The sequence below is a fragment of the Balaenoptera ricei genome, chromosome 4, assembly GCF_028023285.1.
Source record: "Balaenoptera ricei isolate mBalRic1 chromosome 4, mBalRic1.hap2, whole genome shotgun sequence".
NCBI lineage: Eukaryota > Metazoa > Chordata > Mammalia > Artiodactyla > Balaenopteridae > Balaenoptera > Balaenoptera ricei.
This window is the reverse complement of record NC_082642.1, coordinates 149,853,517-149,877,087: the sequence shown is the minus strand read 5'-3', so window position 1 is coordinate 149,877,087 and position 23,571 is coordinate 149,853,517. Positions and strand designations below refer to the sequence as shown.

Genomic DNA, 23,571 nt, shown 5'->3' with positions numbered 1-23,571 from the left:
AAAAAAACAAAAAAACAAAACAAAACAAAAAAAAACAAAACAAACAAAAAAAAATGTCAAATTATTTCAAATAGTGGTTTTTCTATTCTGGGGACTTTTGATGGATCTGCTTTATTTGTCTGCTAGGACATTTGTTGCTGACCGAGGTTTGTGAAGTCAGTCATACCCATGAGATTATGTAGCTGGTAAGGCCAGCTACCGTTTATTGAGTGACTACTATGTGCTGGCACTGGGGTGGGCACTTTTCACCAAGTGTCACTAATCCTTACATCCCCAGGTACAGATGAGGAAACTGAGAGGTTACAGGCTAGTAAGTGTCCGAGGTAGAATTCAAAGCCCAGGGCCTTCTATTCTCTGAAGATTCCCAGATGCTGTCGGGCCCCTGCTCCTGGCACAGTCCCTGGTTGACAGCAGGCAGGGACTGAGGAACATCCGCTGAATCAATGAACATTAAAGATGGCACACGAGAGCCTGGCTGAATCTGACAATCACACAGATGTAGTGTCATTAAACGAACGCACACGGATTAAACAGAGAATAAGACTTTAATTGAGCACCAGCACTATATATATAAAATGTGTCCGCATAGAAAAATAAATCCAGTCAAAGTGTCCCTGAGAATCCACAGAGTCTGCGCTCTGTACATGTACAGTGTTTGCTGACGGTTACTTTTGAGTCGAGGCCATTTTTCACATCAGTCTATCGGCACTCCGGTCAGGTTTTACAGCATCTTGGTTTTACTCTGGTCAGGTTTTACAGCAAATGTTTTACAGCATTTTAAATATTTTTTGTTTCTCACCATTTAAAACTTGTTTTTCGTTTTGTTTGTTGGGCCGTGTGGCTTGTGGGATCTTAGTTCCCTGATCAGGGATTGAACCCAGGCCCCAGCAGTGAGAGCGCCGAATCCTAACTACTGGACCGCCAGGGAATTCCCTGGAACTTTTTTATATGAGTGAGCACATGAGGCTGAAGATCATACCTTCAGTGGCTAACTGTTTTTTCAAATCATTAAGGCCTTTATAAGGTGGCTAGTTCCCAAGATGGAGTATTTGTGCCAAGTGAGCCTTTCAAATCCGGCTCCTTGGCGGTGTGGATGTTGTCCCAGCGTCTGAGGTTCTCAATTTGGGTGTTACTCAGCTGGTCTCAGCCCTTGTTTGTCGGCTGCCCTGATCACCTTCAGAGGCAGGCGTGAGAAGGAGGGGGTCGCTGTGCCCGGCTGAGTGTGTTTCCTCCTCGGAGACCAGCTCAGGGGATCACGGCCCAGACAAGGTGCTGAGGCTGCAGCCCGCCCCGAGCTTCGGCGTGTGGCTTTCGGACACTTCTGTGATGACGCTCAGCGTGTCAAAGACTTCATTCTCAACAGCCAGTGGGAAGGAGAATAAGAGAAGTGTGCTGTGATGAGAGTGGTTCAGAAACTGCCGGAGAAGAAAAAGAGTTACTTATCAAAGCTTCCCATTTCTTTTTCTGGGCTCACAGTTTTATACAGAACTCCTGGCTGGAAAACGCTGTTTTAAAAAAATGTGACAATAACAGTATGACACTTCCTCAAAAAATTAAAAATAGAATTACCATATGACCCAGCAATTCCACTTCTGGGTATACACCCATAAGAACTGAAAGCAGTATCTATCTATCTATCTATCTATCTATCTATCTATCTATCTATCTATCTATCTATCTATCTATATACCCGTCTTCAGAGCAACATTATTCACAATTGACAAAGATGGAAGCGGTCCAAGGGCCCATCCATGGAGGACTGGATAAACAGAATGAGGTCTAGCCGTACGATGGAATATTTTCTGCCTCAAAATGTAATGAAGTTGATACACGCTACAACGTGGATGAACCTTACGCTAGGTGAAATATGCCAGACAGAAAAGGACAAATGGTGCATGATTCCACTTATACGAGGCACCTAGACTAGGCAAATTCACAGACAGAAAGTGACGGTGGTGGCCGGGGCCGGGGGGAGAAGGGAGATGGGGAGCTTTGTTTATCGGATACAGTTTCTGTCTTGCAAGATGAAAGGAGTCCTGTGACTGGAAGGTGGCGAAGGTTGTGCAACAACGTAAATGTACTTAATACCACTGAACTGGACGCTTAAAAGTGGATAAGGTGGTTACGTTTTATGTTATGTGTATTTTACCACAATTTAAAAAACGCGACAATAAACCTGCATCTCATGTGCTAAGTGATCACAGGTCCCCCTCTGAGAGCTCCTCCTGTAAACCCAGAGGGAGACTTTTAGGAAGATCCGACGCTCTGGGGCTGACGCAGCCTGCCATCCTTGCCTCTAGGAAGCAGGGACGCTGTGAGCACGGCGGGTAGATGTGTCCTGGAATAACAGTCAGTCTCCCGTGCGTCCTCAGGCTGAGCTGGGGGCCCTCTTTGGCGCTCCCCAGCAGCCTGTGTGTCCCTCTGTTTCAGCCCTCAGCTCCGTGGCGTCCAGTGTGGCGGCCACCAGCCGCTTGAAACCTGGCTGGTCTGGATCTACGTGTGCTGGACGTGTAAAACACATACCTACCTGATTTTGAAGACTTCGTATGAAAAGGAGAATGTAAATATTTCAACAATGGGAACAAATAATTGATTGCATGTTGAAATGATATTTGGGATATACTGGGTTGCATAAACTGTATTATTAATATTAATTTCCTCTGTTCCTTTTTACTTTAAAAGTAACTGCGGCTACTAGCAAATTTAAAATCTATGTGCTTGGTTTCCATCTAGCCCATTTTACGAACGATGACTCCTCAGGGTGTGTCCCTCCCAGCAGACGGGCTAGTTACAGACAGGAACCAGAGTCTGATCATCCTTGTCACTCCAACACTTCAACCATGAAGATGCCCATGTATGTTTCCTGAAATATCTGCTGAGTGCACGTTCTCCACTTTCCATCCTTGTAGGTTCACCAAGGCTCTTAATCTTCAGGACGAGGTGCAGAAACATTCCTTAAAGCGTGGCATTTTTAACTTCTTCCCCTCAGTTGGTTCCACCTTTAAGGGATCAGTTAAGCCTTCTGAAAGTAATTTCCATACCTCAGCCCTTTAAGACGACTTAACCTAAATTCTACCCTCCCCCACCCCCATCAGCCGACAGAAGGGAAAGGGAGGGGTCAGAGGAATTTCGCCCAGATCTGTTGTGCAAAGGCGGTAGCTGGCGGGAGGAGGGACCTCCCCAAATGCTCTGTTCCAGCGGAGCCACGGGAACAGACTGGAAGCTACCCTTGACTCTCCTGGGAGACAGGAGAGGAGAGAACAAAGCAAGATGTGCTAAATGTCAAGAAAGCGAATAGCAGGTTGGTGGCCGGCTCAGTGTATCTGCGGTGGGTAAACCTCCCGATGGCTTTTTCCACTAAAAGTCTCCATCCCCAGCAAATCTCCCTCAACTCAAAATTATGGTTAATGAATTCTCTGCATTTTGAGTCAAAACTGGAGAATTTCATGATCTGAGGACCCTGATCTGCTCATGGGTTCCTGGCACTTCCTTCGCCCTCGCTCCGCTGGCCCCTCTCCAGCCTCCCCCGCCCACCCATATTTCTCACTGGTCCACAGTCAAGCCTGCCAAGTCTTCTAGCCTTGGAGGCCAGAGCTCCTGCCAACTGACCCCTTAATTAAACTCGTCTCTGGCTTTGATTTGCCTGATACCACATTGTTGTCCCATCTGTCCTTTCCTGTCTGATGAGCCCCTTTGATGGTGAAGGCAGAAGCAAAAAAGCAGGTGCACAGTTTTGCTTCCTCTTGGCTCTCCATTTACACAACACCTCCTACGCAGAGCAAAGGGCCTGCCCCTCTTTGTTCTTCCTGCCGCGAATACGGCTTCTCAGAAGTGCCCCTCTAGAAGGTGCGTGTCTCACCCTGGTGCTGCAGTCTCGCTGGCACTCTCGTTAGAAGGTTCCGGCCGCTCTGAATCTCTTGCCTACAGTCACGCGGTCCACCTTCTACCCACGTCAGGAGCTGTACTGCCCACACTTGTTCACTGGAGCTGAAACAGCTCCCAGCCAAGTCCCCGTCCGGGAACTGCCCTCCGCAGAAGGGAGCCGCCTCGCACGAGTCCTTCCCAGGGGCAGCCGGGACAATGGACCGGCCGGTGTGGGAACAAAGGCCCGACGTCAGCTACCACGACGACAACACGTTAACAGGCCCAGGAAAGCAAGAAGCGGCAAGGCCTCCCTAAGACACGCACTTCAGAGGGTGGGGAACTCACCCTGTGAAGAGTCAGGGACCTGTCACATCAGTTTTAGGGATCCCACGGAATAGGGAATGCCAGGACATCCTCTCCAAAGGAAGGGACCGTTATTGTGTCTTACCCGCCACCCCTACCAGGGAAGCACGATGCGAGGTGGGCCTCTTTGGGTTCTGGGGGGCTGCACGTTCCACACCAGGAATATGGCTCCTGGTGTGAGTGATACAGAAGGCCGCCGGCTCTGAGGGGACCCTGGAGCAGGAAAGGGCCCCAGAGAGGGTACGGGCTTTGGAGCAAGCCGTCCTAGCCACACCTCATGCCGGCTAATGTCGGGGTACGAAGGCCCGGCCTCATCTCCCAGTGGCATCTCAGCTGAACCCAGTGAACGTGAAGAGGCCGTGAGACCCGGCAGATCCTTGGAGGGTCCGTGGTGGGAAAAGAGGCTGAGTAGAGTTTATGGCAAACCCCAAGAGGAGAATCACTGTGTGATCACTACAGTTCTGAGGCCAGGCTGGTCACCTGCAGCAGAGAATTATACCCTGATTGAAAACAGCTCTGGGAGTATTGGGCATGGGGACTTGGGAGAGACAGAGCCTTGGGCCACAGGACACCAGGTGACCGTGCCACCTAGAAGTGACCCTCACGAGGCCTGCCAGACCCACCAGGTCCTGAGGTGGGGTCAGAGGGCACACATGCAGGCGGCCCGGCCTCCCCTGCACTTACCCCTGCTGCACCAGCACATCTGCCTCTGCTCACACCATGACCGCGCCGGGGGACAGGTCCTCGTGACCAGGAGAAGCAGGAAGAGGCCACACGTGGCTCACAGGGAGGTCAGCGTGGCACACGGGTACAAACCAAAAATGGCCCACAGCTGCACTGGAGCCCCAACTGGGGGCCCTGAATGGCAGTGGGGAGAAAGCTCCCAACAGGCAGAGCTCTGGGCCGTGCGTCTGGTCATCCCCTTTGTGTGGAAAGAAAAGCGGCCCAAGATCAGGTACTCGTGGAATCCGAGGCAGGGGCCGATGGCGAGGCTGGTGCTCAGGGGCCAGAGGAAGGGAGTCCGGAAAGAGGCGTGTGGATGGACTATGGGAGCAGCTGCAAGTGGGGAGGTCCCTGGACCACACATGAACTCCGAGACCCAGAGCGGGGCCCTCTGCCAGTGGAGCAGATGCTCTGTCAGGCCTCAGCGGTGCCGGCCGGGGCCCCGCAGGACAGGGACAGCCAATCATTCCCGAGACAGCTGTCAACTCCAGTCAGAGCGCACTGGTGTCCCTTCCAGAGTCCATGCCTCAGAATGTGGCTTTATTTGGAGACAGGTCCTTACAGAGGTAATCAAGTTAAAGGAGCTCATTAGGGTGGGCCCTGATCTGACCTGACTGGTGTATTTAAAGAAGAGGAGATTTGGACACAGATGGGAGAACGCCATGTGAAGATGAAGGCAGAGATGGGGGGATGCTTCTACAAACTAAGGAACCAAAGGTTGCCAGCAACCACCAGCAGCCTGGGGAACGACCTGGAACGGCTTCTCCCTCACAGCCCTTGGAAGGAACTGACCCTGCCGACACCTGCATCTTGGACTTCCAGCTTCCAGGACCTTGAGACAACACGTGTCTGTGGTTTAAGCCGCCCAGCGTGTGGCACTCTGTTACGGTGGCCCGTGCTGGCTGACACAGACCTCACGTTACATCACGTCAGGCCATGGGACCCAATGACAGCAGAGGAGGCCAGGAGTGCAATACCCTGATGGTGCTGCACGCTGGGCCACCCACCCAGCGTCTGCCAGCCTGGAAGGGCGACGGCCGGCCCGCTGAAGGTACGGGGGTAGGGGGGGACTGGGGAGTGGCGCCAGCTTGGAGACGGTGCCCTGTGAGGACCGGGCATTGTCCTCCAGCACCAGGCGTGCACTGAGAATCGATGACTGTATGTGATGGTGTGCCCCCAAGAAGTAGAGTACAGGGGTTCAGGGACCAAGGGGTAGAAGTAGGAGTGGCCCTGCCTGCCATCACTCCCGCTGACCCACTTGGGGAACTGGTGTCCATGCAATCTTAGGCTCTGTGAGCTCAGAGCAGGGGTCAGCAAGCTGTGGCCCACGGGCCGAATCCATGTTTCTTTGTATGGCTCAGGAGTTAAGAATGGTCTTAGAGTTGTAAGTGATGCCATTTAAGTGGTTACGTAAGTATCTACATAATGTCTCAATCTTGGTCTCAAAGCCTAAAACAGTTACTATCCCAGAGGGGGACGTTTCCACCAGGAGACACAGCAGGGATCCCATCGAACTTTAAGTTATAGCTGCCACCTCGTCGTGCCAGGATCCTTGTGCCAAGAAACTAGCCAGCAAGGAAAGGAGTCACCACATGGGTCATCAGGAGGAGACAAGGGTGCTGCTACATGATGGGGGGCACCCAGCTGGGTGATGGGGCATCTCATGGTATTGGGACTTCCCCTACCCAATTCTGATGGCAAGTGGATAAGCACAAGCGCCCAGATCTCTGGTGTCCTGTGACCAGGGGCTCAGTCCTCGCAGAGCGGAGGGTCTGAGTCACCCCATCAGGTCAGTAGCCTATGTCAGCAGTGGCTGGTCAGGGGAGAGGGGCCTCTAGAAGGGAGAGCCGAGCAGGGGGTGTTACTTGTGCCCGTGGGACCAGCTGCAGTGATGGGGCTGGACCTTGTTCCGTTAACCTTCCTCTTGTAACCTTCCCCGGGGGAAGAGATCGACTTAGCTCCTCGAGAAGCTGCGCCCGTGGGTCCCGGTGGTTTACGGGGTGGGCTGGAGTGGACGCTGCAATGCGCCACCCAGAGGTCCTTCAGGAAGGAGGAACTTGCTCCCCTGGCTGCTGGGAGTGGGGCTGCCTCCCCGCTGAGTGTCTCCCCCAAGGTTCCCGGGGCTGAAGGAGCTGCCACATCTAGTTACACCTCCTTCCAGGGGGCGGCCACACCCAGCCCAAGGGTACTGTGGGCCCGCAGGCCCTCTAGCCTCAGCCCTGGACGTCTCTAAAGAGCCACCCCAGCTCCAGAGCCCCTGCAGGACTGGCTTCATACCCCTCATCCCATCCTGCTGCCCCCTCTCCCTCAGAGGTGTTACTCCCGAGGCTACCGCCACTAAGACTTCTGAATGCAAATCTCCATTTTAGAGCCTGTTTCCTGGGGAATGAGACCAAAGACAGGTTCATTTGGGGCTGAGCCCGGCATATTTTCATTTCTAAGTGTGAGAGTATAGCCACGATGATTTCATTTCTAAGTGTGAGAGTATAGCCAGGATGATTTCATTTCTAAGTGTGAGAGTATAGCCATGATGATTTCATTTCTAAGTGTGAGAGTATAGCCACGATGATTTCATTTCTTAAGGCCACTTCCGTCCTACAGTCTCTATCCAGGTACATCCTTTCTTCTTCCCAAACCTTTTGAAAATAGCTTTCTTGAAAAAAAAAAAAAAACTGCTTTCCTAAAGTCTCGGACACACATCCCATAATTTCAGTCACTCTCAGATATCCCACAACTGAGACCGCTCTTGCCCCTCCCCCCACCCTCTGCCCATGGCTGTTCGCTGGCACTCAGCCTACAGTTTTCCCTCTCTCATCTTTTCTGCTCTGAGCTCTGCTTTACCTCTTCCTGTCCCAGGACCATCACCTTTGCTCCCTGATGACTTGGGGGTCGGGGCAGGGAAGGTCGGAGAAGGAACAAGGTCCAGGTTGGAGGGCGGGATTTGGAAAACAAACCTTTACCCCCTCCCGTAGGGCTGTCCCATGAGCTCAGACTTCCCTGAAGTGGCACCAGGGATGGGACCAGCGTGCAAGGTGTGTGTCATTCTCCAGGAAGCCACGCTGAGCTGAGTTAGGCGGCCCTGACTTAGAAGGACAACTTCCGGTCAGCGTTTTCGAATCCACATCTGGCTCCATCCTACTACCTACCTCTTTCAGGTGCTGTGGAAGAGAATTCCTCGGGGGGATGGCATGCTTGGCTTTCTTGTAAACGCACCGCAGCAAGACGAAGCAGCCAATGAGCAGCAGGAGGGCGGCGCACACCGAGGCTCCCAGGACACCGGCCACGACCCAGGAGGGGGTGGTTTCTGCAGGGACAAGGGGCTGGGTCATGTTCTTGTCATGCACAGATTGGGTGACAGTGACCTTAACATTATTTTCACCATCACATCCGATGGTAACCCTTTACCGTTGGGGGGACCCACACGTTTGTCTTGGAAGGTGTGAGGAGGAAACCCAGCAGTTGTTCGAGGATCCAGCAGTTTCCAAGTCTCACCCTCTCCTGTCTTCCTCCAAGTTGGGTTTCTGGCAGGATTGCTGATACACACAAAAAGCAGCAGCCGCAAGAACTCTGATCCACCTTATCTACTCACAGGGTAGCAATCAGCCCCCTGGTGGGGATAAACCTCTTCTGCCTTGAAGCAGAAAACAGGACCCCCTGGGCCCCAGAGCCCCAGTGAAACACACACGCTACAGCGTTTTGAACTGAGAACTTCACAGATGACCCCACCTGATCCCCTGCACTCAGAGACCTCCCCAACAGCTACTGTGGTCGCCAGCAGCCTAAGGCTGAGCTCTGGGACCACTCAGCACCCCCTTGAGCTCCTCTCTGGAAAAACTCAAGACTACCCAAAGAATTCACCTTTGTTCTGCCAACTCTTGACCTTCCTTTCTCAGTGCATATTCACAAAAAGCTCGGGACTGTAAATCTTTCCTCTGTCCCTTTGGGACCTATATGTATCTCCTACAACCAAGGAGTGTCTTTCTCAAGGACCTGAAAGCCATTTCTTTGAAATGTCATCATCGGGAAGGAGCAAGCCCCCGTCTAAGAGTTCCAGTGGGACCTACCCTGGCATGGCTGGTGACACTATGATGAACCCCTGGGGGACAGTGCCTGGGTCTCCTTGGGTCTCCAACCCAGACATCTTAGCATCTTAGACAAGGACATTCCACAGGCACAGCTGGTTGATGGTGACAAAATTCAAAGGATGCTTTTGTGACTCACCAAGAGGGGGAAATGGGGAAGGAGAGCAGACACTGTTTTACGCAGGCTGTGAATCGTGGGAGAATCTAATGATCAACACCTTCTATGTAAGGCTCTCTAACTTGTTTCAGTCTGTCTGAATGCTGTCAGGTGGACTCCCTTTCTGTTTCACCCACAGGGAAATCGTGCCTTCGCTTACCTATGGGATTAATCTGTAGGCAGTGGGCTTAGATGTTAATTCCTTCCTGTCATTTACTAGCTGAGCAAGTTTGGGCAAGTTACTTCACCTCTCTGGACCTTCATCTTCCGTCTGTGAAAGGGGAGAAGAGCCTTTCAATGCTCTCATTGAAAACTTGTGAGGTTTAAATGAGAGAACTATGTTTAAAAAAACCTAAAATGATGTTTGACAAAAGCAGATTTTCAGTGGGTTATACTTTTCCTTTTTTAAAAAAATTTATGTATTTATTTAGTTTTGGCTGTGTTGGGTCTTCATTGCTGCGCACGGGCTTTTCTCTAGTTGTGGCGAGCAGGAGCTACTCTTCCTTGTGGTGTGCAGGCTTCTCATTGCAGTGGCTTCTCTTGCTGCGGGCATGGGCTCTAGGCACGCGGGCTTCAGTAGTTGTGGCATGTGGGCTCAGTAGTTGCGGCATGTGGGCTCAGTAGTTGTGGCTCATGGGTTCTAGAGCGCAGGCTCAGTAGTTGTGGCGCACGGGCTTAGTTGCTCCATGGCATGTGGGATCTTCCCGGACCAGGGACCGAACCCATGTACCCTACATTGGCAGGCAGATTCTTAACCACTGAGCCAACAGGGAAGCCCTACTTTTCCTTTTCTTTTAAAAAATGTTTGGATTTTGTCAGTTAATGGGTGATCACTTAAGAGTCACGAAATATTTGAAATAGTTCTCTTTTCGGTCAAAGTGTGTGCCTCATGCCATGTTTCATGATATAAACCTTAAGGAATATTTAAATGTATGATTTTAATAATGTCCTTATAATAATGGTAATGACATCTAACCCATATTGCGGGCTCACTCTGTGCCTGGTGCTGTCCTGGGTGACACCCTTTGATTCCCCTCATTTTGCAGACGAGGCGGCCAAGGCACCAGGCAGTTCAGGATGCGCCCCACACCACTCGTTATGTTGGAGTTCACAGCAGGGAAGGATGGGACACAGGACAACCGGGCATGTACTCAGGCTTGGGGAAAGCAGTTGGCAGGTGTTTAGAGGAAAGAGGGATGATTCCAAGGTCAGGGATTCTAGTGATTCAAGCTGAATGGGGATTCCCAAAGCACAGAATTCTGATTCAAGCACAAATGATTCATGAAAGGAATAAAAAGATAAGCTCTTGTTATTTAACGGTGCTTTTGAGAGGCTTAGCCATGGCAGGAGGAACACAGGCAGGTCGACTCAGCCTCAGATAGAGGCGTGGCACTGGACAGGGAACTACAGAAAAAGAAAGGAGACTGACAGAGAATTCCCTCCAGAGAGACAGCAAGACTTTCCATCTTCTATATGGCTCTGCATTCCTGAGAAAATTTGCTTAATATGATTGTAGAACAGCTTTGGATGGCACTGAAAAGATCATGTGCCTGGGTGAGGTGAAAGATTCCTAGATTCAGGCAAGTAATTTGTGCATTTACAAAACGAGGGAAAAAAACCCAACAACAACAAGATTCAGGAAACTCCAGGCTGGAAAGCTTGATGTGATATCCAGAAAAAAATACAAACATTCTAGAATGGATGGTTAAGTGGCTAATTACAAATACTTAAAAAAGATAAGGACAATAACAAAAAATAATAACATGAGGACACTGTAAGAAATTAGCTCCAAGTGGCTGCCTTTCCTTTTTTGGATAGGGTTACTTGTTGGTAAATTATGGCACATTATGGGCTGGTTTTTCCCAAGCTGTTTTCCTTGGAATGCTCATCCTCAAAAAAGATGTTGAGGGCTTCCCTGGTGGCACAGTGGTTGAGAATCTGCCTGCTAATGCAGGGGACACGGGTTTGAGTCCTGGTCTGAGAAGATCCCACATGCTGCGGAGCAACTAGGCCCGTGAGCCAGAACTACTGAGCCTGCGCGTCTAGAGCCTGTGCTCTGCAACAAGAGAGGCCACGACGGTGAGAGGCCCGCGCACTGCGATGAAGAGTGGCCCCCGCTTGCCGCAACTAGAGAAAGCCCTAGCACAGAAACGAAGACCCAACACAGCCAAAAATAAATAAATAAATAAATTTAAAACAATACCTTGTGCCTATGTACTTATTAAAAAAAAAAATGTTGAAAGATCAAATATGCTAAAAATGCTAATATATAGGGTAACTTTTCTGAGAGGGAAATGCGGTGTACCATCATTTCTAAGCACATCTGACTACCGGGCTCTTGTTTTGAGAAATATCCCATAATCACGCATGGGACACAGTTGTGACAATGCTGCACTTGGCACTGGGTGTCAATTTCAGCTGATATTTGCCAAAGTCTTTCATGGTGACTTTGTGGACAGTAAAACGAAATAGCTTACATAATAGTCCACTATATTCAGATGGATTGGTGAGCAGTAAGCAACTAGTTAAGCGGTCCAGAGGAAGGTGTATCCTAGACACACCAACAGTTTAAACAACAAACTGGTAAGGATCCTGAACCTCGTACCAGCAAATCAGTTGATGAGACAAAGCAAAACAGGGAGAGAAATATGTTCAATGACAAAAACCAACATTCACGAAGAACTTGATAAGCTGAAATGATGAATCACTGTGATGGCAGCACTGCAACTGCCTCAGAACTGCAGTGACACAGAAGATGAAAAGTTTTGCTCTCTGGAGGGAATTCTTTATTACTTTATTACTCTCCTTTGTATTTCTGTAGCCCCCCAGATCAGCACCTTGCTTCCAGGAGGGCCTCCGTAAATGAAAATGGTCAGGAGCGGACCTGCACGTATGCATCCTTTTGTGGTCTGAGCTGGCGAAGCCTCTGGACATCTTTAAGTAACAAAAAGGCCCCAAAAGGCCTGACGTTTGTACACAGACATCTAGGCCACAAGTTTTTATCATTCTGTACGCCAATGCAATGCATCCGTACAAAATTACTCAGTGTCTAGGCCATCTGGTACCCTCCCCCTTCCTCTTTTCCTCCTTCCCTTCCTCCTTCCCCGTGTTTTTTTTTTTAAGAAACACCAAGCATGGAGGCACTCTGCTAGACACTGGGGTACATATCATATGTGGGGGACTGTGTTGAGGTCCTGAATTCACGAGGAACCCTAAAACCAGCTTGCTGAGGACAGGGAAAGGTTTTCCAAACTCTTCCCACCATGTGCCTGAAGGAACTGGAGATGTGCAGCCTCGGAAGGAAAGACTTCTGGCGGGGGGGGTGTCAGGGCTCGACCTTGGCTGGGTGGGCTTGGGAGGACTGAGACTTGCTTCAGGGAGCCCAGGAGGACAGAACAAGCACACTGGAGGCGGACGCGTGGAGGGAGACCTCAGCTCCCCGGACGGAAGGACCTCCCATCAATCCCTTTGGTCTAGGAGTGAACGAGCTGCCTCAGAAGGTGGGGTCTCCTTCCCAGCATGAGGCGGTCAGTCACGGCTGAACGGGGTTGGAGTTTGAGCTGGATGATGATCTCTAAGGAGGCTTCCGGCCCTCACACTCCCGGGGAGTCTCTAAAGCTACTTAAGATGCTCAGAGGAGGGACTTCCCTGGCGGTCCAGGGGTTAGGACTCCACGCTTCCACTTGAGGGGGCGTGGGTTCGATCCCAGGTCAGGGAACAAAGATCCTGCAAGCTGCATGGTGCCCCCGCTTCAGAAAAAAGATGCCCCGAGGAGACAGAACTGCAGACGGTGCATCTCGAGACTCACCGTCAGTGGTTGTCTGCTCACAGACAGGCTCACTCCACTCCCCAGTTTTGTTCCGATCAGGAAGAAACCCTCGGACTTGAACACAGTAAGTGGTGTGTGACTCAAGATTTCGGAGGACCTCGAAGTCATACTGACCAGTAGCTGGAAACTAGTAACAGAGACAAAAATAAGAACATGCCTCAGCAGAGAAGGGATGTCATCTTTTATTTTCTCCCCCCCACTTACTGGTTATAATCGTTCCTTCAGGCTCAAACTAGGAGGATGAAGGACGCAGGCGCTCCTCCTGGTCGTCTCTGGGGCCCCGGAGACCATTCTAAGGTCGGGGTGGGCAGGGCAAGGACCGACCACGGTCCTGCCAAACCACCTCATGCCCTGAATTCTCCAGTTTAAATGACACGCAAGCCATCCCACTTCTTTTTTTAAAAAAAAATAAACCAGTTGTATGGGTTGAATTTCGCCCCTCCCAAATTCGATGTTGAAGTCCTAACCCTTAGTACCTTCGAAAGTGACTTGGTCGGATAGAGGGTCTTTACAGATGTAATCAAGGTAAATGAGGTCATTAGCGTGGGCCCCAATCCCATACGACTGGTGTCCTTACAAGGAGAAAATTTAGACACAGACGTGCACACAGAATGCCACGTAAGGATGAAGGCAGGGATATATACTCAGGACCCAAAGATTGCCAGCACCCACCAGAAGCTGGGCGAAAGGCCTGGAAGAGATCCTTTCTCGTAGCCCTTAGAAGGAACCAATCCTGCTGGCACTTTGATCTTGGGCTTCCAGCCTCTAGAACCTTGATACAACACATTTCTGTTGTTTCATCCACCCAGTTTACGGTACTTTGTTAAAGCAGCCCTGGCGAAGGAACATACCAGTCATCTACAGTAAGACTCAGTGTGATTTTCTAAGTCCAGAGCGTGTTCCTGACAAGGCGGCCTGGGGGTCTCCTCTGAATTACTTCTCCATTCACGAGCCTGAGCTGCCCGCCCCCAGCAGCTCAACTCCCCTTGAGGGCACACCCCTCAGCCTAACTCTGGTGGGGGCATCCCAGACTCATCTTAGTTTAATTTAAATATATCATAATTGATGATGTATTTCTGAATTTGAGAAACCAAAATAGTTTACAGCAAAATAAAGGGAATTAAAAGAGTACATACTGCCTGTATTTCCAGCATGGTTACAATTTCCTTATAGAAGGGCCTCATGAAAAATCTGTTACGTGAATAGGAGCTGCAATAGAAAGTGAGCACAGACTCTGTTTTTACTTTAGTAATTGGTTACTTTTCTTTGGGGGCTGGGCCTGCTGACAGCTTGATTCCTTTACTGTATAAGAAGCTAAGTTCACTGAAGGCGAGGATTGGATTTTACCGATTGAAAACATGAAGAGTACAGTATAACTTCTAATCATTAAAAGCAGAAATAAAAACAAAAAACCCCTGGTTTTATTTCCAGGAACCCAATACTTCTAAAACCTTACAATGCATTTTTTTCAAGGCTAAACTCAGAGGCTGACACGTCAGAAGCATACATGGAAGAGGGTGGCACGGATGTGAGGGCTTTTCTAGCCTTTTTTTGCTTCTGGACAACTTCTGATTTTACCTTCTCACTTTCTCCCATCAGGAAGAAAGAATTTCTAAAAGCTTTTAATGCTCTTAGCTCGTGACCTAATATGGCACGGTCTCAGAGACACCTGCATTCTAGAAGGGAACCCTTTAATCTTATTTCTTTCAGGCTGCTGTAACAATACCAATGGCTGGGTGGTTTATCAACATTTATTTCCCACAGTTTTGGAGGCTGGGAAGTCCAAGATCAAGGCACTGGCAGATCTGGTGTCTGAGGAGGGCCTGCTTCCTGGTCCATAGCTGGGTCTTCTCAGGAGTCCTCACATGGTGGAAGGGGCAAGGGAGCTCTCTGGGGCCTCCTTTATAAGGGCACTAATCCCACTCATGAGGGCTCCACCTTTATGACCTAATCACCTCCCAAAGGCTCCATGTCCTACTACCATCACATTGGGGATTAGGTTTCAAAGTATGAATTTGCAGGGGAGTGTGGGTGGGGTGGGGAGAGGGGGAAGGGAACACAAACGCTGAGTCTATAGCACCTATAAACTGGTAAAGGTGACCCTGCAGGCACAGTGAGGGAGGCACTGGGGAGCAGGCAGCCTTTCCAACACTCTGTGTGTCCCACCAAAGTCTTCCACACTGCAGGCAGGCAGAGTGAAGGCACAAATGTGTAACCATATGCCTGTCCTGAGGGCATATTCTAGGTAAGAAGCTAAAGACATAAACTGGGTTTTGAATTTCATGCCTGGGGCAGGAGGCGCTCAGGCCTGGTAACTGTGGAATCTGATCCTTAATCACAGTAGGCTGCTAGCTCCAGGAGTTATCTCCAGACTTTAGCAGGCACACTTGCATTTGATAAGTGACCATAAAACTTTCTGTGTTGCTTCCTAGGTACACAAATCCTGGGGTCTTGACTATAAGCAAAATCATCTATTCTGTGAAGAAGGCAGATACCCTGCGTCAGTTAACGAAGCATTTTTAAAAACTGAAGTATAGTTGATATACAATATCTTATTGGTTTCAGGTGTGCAACATAGTGATCTGACATTTATATATGTTACAAATTGATCACAACAGAACATTTTTGGGGGGGGAAATTAACTTGAGATTTTTGGGGGGCTACATAGTATGTAGATATAAATTTAATTACATCATTCCTCAGACAATATACACAGGTGACCCCTTCTTCCCAAACGCTTGAGAATCAGTGATAAAATCAACATTTAATGCAGAGGAGATAACATACGCATAACTTAACTTACATAAAATATACGTAAGTTAGTTTAGGACCACAGATGGCATTCAACTCAGAAGCACTAAGTGTAAGAGTTGACCAAAGATGAATGAAAATAGCCTTAACACGTCTACACAAGGGGACGGGAACCTCACGTATTGACCATACCCATTGTTCAGGTAATGGGACAAGCTTACTTTTTTCATTATGTCATTAAATTCCTCAACAATCCTATAAAGTAGGTTATTATCCTCACTTTATTAATGAAGTGGATTATATGCCCATTTTGCAGACCTGAGAAGCTGAGGTCAAGAATGTGACTAGAGTCACACAATGGTAGGGGCAACGTTCCAACAGGATCTTTCCACTCCCAGCCCATGTTGTGAAAGGCACTGTCCCTGGAAGAGGAGGAAAGCAATGGGGAAAAGTGGGGTCAGTCCAGTAAAATGTGACACCCACCATTCATCCAGGGCTGGGGCTGCCCTGGCCACAGACTTGACTATTCTGTAGTGTACTGGGGCCTCATGCCATGAAACAGTAGACATTCACTGATCACCTGACTCCGCTGACTCCAAGTTCCGCCAGCCAATAGCTGAGTCAGCTCTGCCTTCTCAGGCGACTTCCCTTTGGGGAGAGAAAGGCCTGAGCTCCTGCACCAGCACCCAGGAAGTCTGCTCTGTGCATTGCCCTTGTGGACTGGGAAGCATGACCTGACATACCGGCCATCCCCCACAATGGGAAGCTTCTGGAGTTCAAAGGACCAGGCCTGAGATCCTCTGGACCAGCGGTCCCCAACCTTTTTGGTACCAGGGACCGGTTTTGTGGAAGACAATTTTTCCAAGAACCAGGGGCGGGGGGGATGGTTTCGGGATGATTCAAGCGCATTACATTTATTGTGCACTTTATTTCTATTATTATTGCATCAGCTCCACCTCAGATCATCAGGCATTAGATCCTCGGGGTTGGGGACCCCTGCTCTGGACCATAAGGTGCTGCCACCTGGCAAAGCCTCCCTCCGACCAACACTGAGCAAAGGAGAGGGAGCTTACATCTGCAATGCATGTGATTCGCCATGCTTACCTTTTCGTCAGAGCCATTTTTCCAATATTGCACATGATAAGTCCATGAGTTATAAATATTCCTCATGGTCCATGTTTCAGGTTCATTCTTAATTTTCGGGGCTAAGAAACGCATATGTAAAGAATTAGCAAGTGCTTCCACTTGGATTCTGGGAGGTCCGATAATGGCTAAGTATGAGAACAAAGCAAAATGACAATCAAAATTCACATGTTAAAAACATCAACATTTATTTTTCGTAACTGGGCAGACCAACTGGGCTACTGAAGTACTCTGCCCTGTGATACACTGCTGAGGTGACGCTGACAGACATGGCTAAGGAGGATTCTTGGATTTTGTTTCTTAAAAAAAAAAAAAAATCTTTTAATCTTTGCCTTTATCAATCAGGTTTAGTCCATTTATGTTTACTGTGATTTGATATATTTGGAATTATTCCAACTACATTACTTTGTGTTTTCTGTAAAGACTCCCTTTTTTTTTTTTTTTTTTAAATGGCTTATTCCTCTCCTCTTTTTTTCTTTCTGTTGGGTTGAATTTTCTTTATTTCCATTGCTGGGTTGGAAGCAACAGATGGTATTTCTATTTTTAGTGTTGAACCTATATAATTAAACCACTTTCCAGCAAATACATTTTCCAGCAAAGTCTGAAACTAGATCTTCCCAGACCAGGGCTTGAACCCATATCTCCTGCAAGCGGATTCTTAACCACTGTGCCACCAGGGAAGTCCTGGGCAATCCTTCTAAATGCATCTCTCGATCTGCTCTTTGGAGGGCTGCACTTGAGTTTTGTTCATGAGATTCTTATCCTCCTTATTCTCTCAATTGCTATCTGGTGGTTTAATTAGTTTTCAATTCCTGATGTTCTAATGATGTTCATTTCATGACCTCTGGTGGGTCCCCATGACTTTCCAGCTCTAACCTGGGAATACTTTTTTCAATGCCGAACAACCAGCCTGACCCAACCCATCTGCCATCAGCTGTATCCGTCCCTCTGTCCTTCATCCTGGGCCAGCTGGTCTTTCTGTCTCTACACCTGCCTAAAATCAGTCTTTATTCTTCTGCTGATGGTATCACATTTCTTTAAGTCATGATTCCAAACTGACTTCCTCCCCCAAAATTCAACACACAAATCCTTCTAGTTTTTCTCATTAACAGCACTGGCCCCAACTCGTTTTTACCCTCGAGGCATTAAAGTCATCAAATTTATATTTAATTATCTTATTGCTTTATGCCTATCCTGTCCTATCTCTCCCACAAACGCCTTTAAGGCCACAGCCCTCTTTATTACATTCCCTAAGCTCCTCGTGCAAGGCCATCCACTTTGTGGCACTCAAAGAATTCTTGCTAACGGGCCAACCAAGGGGGAAATAATCAAGGCAAGATGATGGCATAACAACAAAATAAAAACCGAGATGGCTTACTGTCATCCACAGGACAGAAGGTGATGTTTATCCAGTCTGAATGCTCGTCTTCAAATTGAGCCCTGACCCTCAAGGTGTGGTCACCATACTTGGAAAGACTTGAGAAATCACATTCCGTCAAGACAGTACTAGTGCATATATCTTGGAATTTCCTATAACTACAAAAGCAGAAGGAATCATGAGAGTTCTAACCTCAGTCGCTCTGAGGCTGACTGGTGCTTTATTCTTCTGCTACCAAAGGATAATGGAGGATGATGAGAGAAGAATAAAGCAAATTCTTTATTGTCAATTTCAAAGAATACTACGTATCATTCATAGGAGCATTTTCCAAACTGTGCTCCATGGAACCTTAATGATCCTTGAGGTATCATAAGACATTTCAAAAATAATCCATCCCACAGTCAAACAATTGGGGGCAAAAACTGGGTGAGACATGAATAGGTGTCTGTCTTCACAACAGAACTGCTCAGAGACTTTCATATCCTAATAAAACGTGTCTTTCCAAAAAGGGGTTGAGCATTCAACATATTTGACCAAGAAAGCTGCCTTCTTTGACTATGTATTTCTGAAACTTGTGGGGCATGGTTTGTGAAATGTTGATATTCACAGAGTAGCCAAAATAAGTGTATCACAATGATTTCAAATAACGTCTCGTAAATGACTATTGTTCAGTTACGCTGGAAAAATTATAAAATTCGTTGACCTCAGATCTCCAGCCCTGGCACCAATCCCTGAAGGGAGGGTGGCAGAAACATGAAGTGGAAGGAAAGAAATGTTTGAGAATACCTACCAGGTGCGTGTAACTTAACCTCACAACAGCCAAAGGAGCTATAATTAGCTGACGTAAGGAAATCCAGGCTCTGGTCTTGCAAAAAGTAAGAATTTTGTCTGACTGGCACCTTCCTGTCTTGGTGCCAAAACCAATCTGGCTACCCTAAGAGGTAACAATGAAGGTGATGGTGATAAAAATAATAACAGCCAACACTTGTCAAGCACGTAGGTGTCAGGTAGGGCACTGATTTCGCAGTATCATCTCACTGAATTTTCACAACCCCAGGAGGGCGGAACTGACATCACTCCTATTTTATAGATGAGGCACAGGCGTGGAGAGCCTAAGAAACTCGCCCATGGGACTCAGGTCTGCTTGACTTCAGAGCCCATTGCCTCAGGCACCACCCCACACTCCACTGCACTCTTAGGAGGCAGAGATAATTGGGCTTATGCTATCTTACTGTCTGCTTTTTTTACTTAATAGACCACAAACATTTCTCTAATCAATCAACTCTTCGTGGCTGCCTAACATCCCATCACTAGGGAAATCCAAGGGTCATTTCATGACGGGGGTTTTCTCACATGTGGCCATTTCTTTCCATGCATTTAAACTAATGCATGAATTGGGTGGAACACAGAGTATTTCAAGAGTTGTTCTGCAATAACTTCCCTTTCATTAGGTCATTTTTATTGCATCTACATATATTTTTCTTCCCATCAAGTAGCTAATAGGATCTATTCCCCATATTTACATCTAATTGTTTTAGATGTTTCCATATTAAAATCACCAAGCCATCCTCTGAAGTCCCCTCCACCACTGGTCACCCCTACCCAATGTACACATACAACAAGAGTTTGTGCTATGCAACTGCTCAGGTTAAATTCTAATCAAACCTTTTCCAGAGCCACAGAAGGGTAATCAGATTTTTCTGGATCAAATTTCTTCCACACCCAGCACGTGTTTTGTTTTCCCCAGCACAGGCCATGCTTGGTCTGCACGTCTATGCTGAGGAGACCTGGAACCCAGGTATCCATTCTTGGTTGCTGGGAGCTCTCATCTAAAAGACAAACACCTAAAACCAAACACCTCTACTCCAATGGCAAAGAAGCAAAGAACAGAACAACAAGAAATAAACCACAGGGGAGAGGGACAGACAGAGAGGGAAGTTCATTTTCCACAGTGAAATCCCTAGAGCTATCAAGACAGAGTGGAGAAAACACAGAGACGAAATTATAAAACCAGTCAGTGCTAGAAAATACACCGCAGGAGAAAAATAAATCTCAGAATGATGCTTATTAAGTCCTTGGGGAAACTGACAAACCTGGAATATGGACTTAAAGGACTGTATTATTGGTGATGCTACCAAATCTTGACAACTGTACCACAGCGATGTAAAAGGTTATCCTTGCTCTTATGAAGTACACAATGAAATATTAAGGGGCAAAAGCAAGAAAATGCGGCGAACCTTAAAAATTGGTCAGTATCAGCTCTTTGGAAGTTCTTTGTATTATACTTGAAATTTTGAAATGTTTTGTTACCTGGGAATTATTTTGAACTAAAAAGTTTTAAGGGGCTTCCCTGGTGGCGCAGTGGTTGGGAGTCCGCCTGCCGATGCAGCGGGCGCGGGTTCGAGCCCTGGTCTGGGAGGATCCCACGTGCCGCAGAGCGGCTGGGCCTGTGGGCCACGGCTGCTGAGCCTGCGCGTCTGGAGCCTGTGCTCCGCAACGGGAGGGGCCGAGGCGGTGGGAGGCCCGCGCGCCGCGGTGAGGGGTGGCCCCCGCTTGCCGCGGCTGGGGAGGGCCCTCGCGCAGAGGCGAAGACCCAACACAGCCAAGGATAAAAATAAATAAAATAAATAAATTAAAAAAAAAAAAAAAGTTGTAGCACTGAGTGCAACTCTTAAAAAAAAAAAAAGTTTAAAAAAAATGTAAACGAGGATTATCTTATTCATCTTTCTCCTTCTTCTCTGACTTAGCAGGCCTTGGATATGTTTGTAAAATAAAGGCCAGGTGGGAGGAGTGTGGGATCCATGGCATCTGAGACCCCCATTTCCTCCCTCCTCACTGAAGGAGTCGTCTGCCTTTGACAAAGTTTCCGAGTCACACGGGAAGCAGGTGCGCGGCTCACTGGCCTTCGGCCTCCTGTTGCTGTGTCTGCACCTGGCACAAAGGTACATCATCTGCACTCCAGCCTGGGGTGTACAGTGGCAGGCTGCCAAGGGAGGGCTGGCACAGGGAAAAACCGACAGGCCGGGCAGGTCCTGGGAGGTCAGAGCACCACTGAGGCAATCGTGGTTGGTGATACCCTTCCTTCATAAGCGGCTGCTGTCTTCAGAGGACACAGCCAACAGCCAGCAGCTGTCTTACATTCAATTTCAGAGTAACTGAGTGCCCACTATGCAAATGATCTGCACCCCCCAGCACTGGGGTGTGCAGTTTATAACCTACTGGAGGGGGTCGGTGGTAAGCAAGCAAGGGGCTTCCTGCCTGCTTTGCATACCTCAGTTTTCTTGGATAGCTTCCACCGTTGACCTCTAGCAATACTACTCTAATAACTGGAAGATGGTCACCACTGGCATTTGTCTCTTAAAAAACATTAATAGTGACAAGCCCGATATGTTTGCATTGCAGTAGGCTGCCACGGGGGCCAATGACACTCACCATCTACGTGATAAAATGTCTGTCACACCATGAACCATCACAGGAAAAAGGAAAGAGGATTTTACTTGTCTGTTTTCAGAGAACAGAGCTTCCACAAGAATTTCTGGGACAGAAAGAAGGCCAGGAGAGAGGCTCCCCCTGGGCTGTCAAGGTCACTGGGGTGACAGTAGTCAGACTCTCTCCTTGGTCCGGCCCAGTGACCAGCCCAGCCAAAGCCACCATCCTCTGCCAAGAGCACCCCAGACTTACCTTTGGTACTGAGCTGTGAAAGTCAGATTCCCCTTGGGAAAAGCAGGCGACTCCCACTGTAGAATGTTCTTGAAATTAACTGAATTCATTCTGACATTTTCAGGAGGTGGCACCATTCCTAATGCTGTAAAAATAAAGGGGAAAAAGTTGGCAACTCTCTTCCTCTAAAAGGCTGTCCAAGAAAATAACTATATCCAATACTCAGGTCTTCCCTATGTCTCCAAGTCTTCAAATGGGCATGTGGGTGAAGGAGAGACATGCTTTAGCTGTGCTGAGGAGTCTGGATTGTATTTGAAGAGAAGAAATTGCTAAGGGGAGGAGGATAGTAAGAGAGAAGTGGGGATGGCTGAGGGTGACCTGGATTTGGGTGGTGGTAGAAAGGTGTGAAGGGGTGGGTAGATGGATTTTAGATATATTTCCAGAGGTATAAAATCTAGGCTTCCTGATACATTTGGTGTGAAGAAGTAGATGTTAATATCCATTCCTGGCTGAAGCACCTGATGGCCTGACTGGGGCTGGGGACAGGGAAATCAAGAGTCCCAGTTTAGAATTTGTATTAGGTTTGAGATGCTGAAGGATACGTAAGTCGGAATATCAGAGACAGCAGGGTGAATGAGCCTGGGGCACAGAATATAGATTTGGGCTAGAGACAGAAATAGCTGGTAAACTTTTTAATAGAAAATGCCAAACATACACAAAAGTACCGAGAAGAGTATATTAAACCGCCACCGGCCCATCACCCAACTAATGCCAACAGATATAAATTTGAGAGTCATGAGCCCATACCTGGTATTTAATGCTAGAGTTCTGCTGATACCCCCCAAAAGGGATTAGTGTAGGGGAAGGAGAGAAGAGGGCTCGGGCATGAACTTGGCTGTATGGAGATCTGGTAGAGGGGGAGGATCCCAAATAGAAACAGGCTGGTAGGTAGGAGGGAAACCGGGAGAACAAGGTACCCTGGAAGGCCAGGGATGAGTTCATCAGAAAGGAAGGAGGGATCCATAGTGCTGTTTGAACCTGGGCTGGCAATTTAGAGCAGGACAGGAAGGGTTTCACTGGATTTAGAAGTCAGAAACCATAGAGCTGCGGAGTTGAGGGGCAGAATTCAGATCTTGGGGTGCTGGGGACTTAGTGGGAGGCCCTGACGGCCCGCCCAGGCACTTAGTCACTTTGAGTGCGCCTCTGGGGTCCGCTCAGGGGTCGTCTTTGGGGCCATCGCTGCCCGACGTCGTAGCCGGGCCTCCTGGTTCCCGAGCGCACCTCGGGTCGGGACGCAGGGCCACGGCGGGGCCGGATCCTCGCGCAGGCAGCCCGGCTTGGGAAGCGCGCTGGGCGAGTGACTGAGCCGACACTCCGGAGAATGTCCGGCGTCCCCTCCCCGCAGACCCCTCACCTGACACCAGGAGGCAGCCGCCCAGCCAGCTCCGGAGGCTCTGCGCCATGGTCGCGCATGGAGCCCGGGTGGGCGCTCGGGGGGCCGCGAGCAGCCGCCGGGCGCCGGGATACGCACCCCTACGCCCGCTTCCGCGCCGGCGTAGGGGAGATCCGGCCCGCCCGCCCCGAGGCTGCTTCCGAGAACCGGCGGGGCGGGGCGACACGA

The 23,571-nt window shown here is 48.8% G+C and overlaps 1 protein-coding gene across 2 annotated transcripts; it reads right to left on the bottom strand.

The window, feature by feature from the left end:
* Positions 1-526: 526 nt before the first annotated feature.
* On the bottom strand, positions 527-23,571 carry IL10RB (interleukin 10 receptor subunit beta). Of its 2 annotated transcripts, none has more exons than XM_059921460.1 (7): positions 23,365-23,571; positions 21,972-22,095; positions 18,291-18,448; positions 16,874-16,974; positions 12,998-13,145; positions 8,097-8,254; positions 527-1,415 (listed from the first exon to the last, which is right to left on the bottom strand). In XM_059921460.1, the coding sequence occupies exons 1-7, from the start codon at positions 23,411-23,413 to the stop codon at positions 1,254-1,256; spliced, it is 900 nt and encodes a 299-aa protein (XP_059777443.1). In that variant the 5' UTR covers positions 23,414-23,571; the 3' UTR covers positions 527-1,253. The 2 variants fall into 2 exon arrangements, with proteins under 2 accessions (XP_059777443.1, XP_059777442.1); XM_059921459.1 differs by having other exon boundaries at positions 16,874-17,040; positions 23,365-23,564.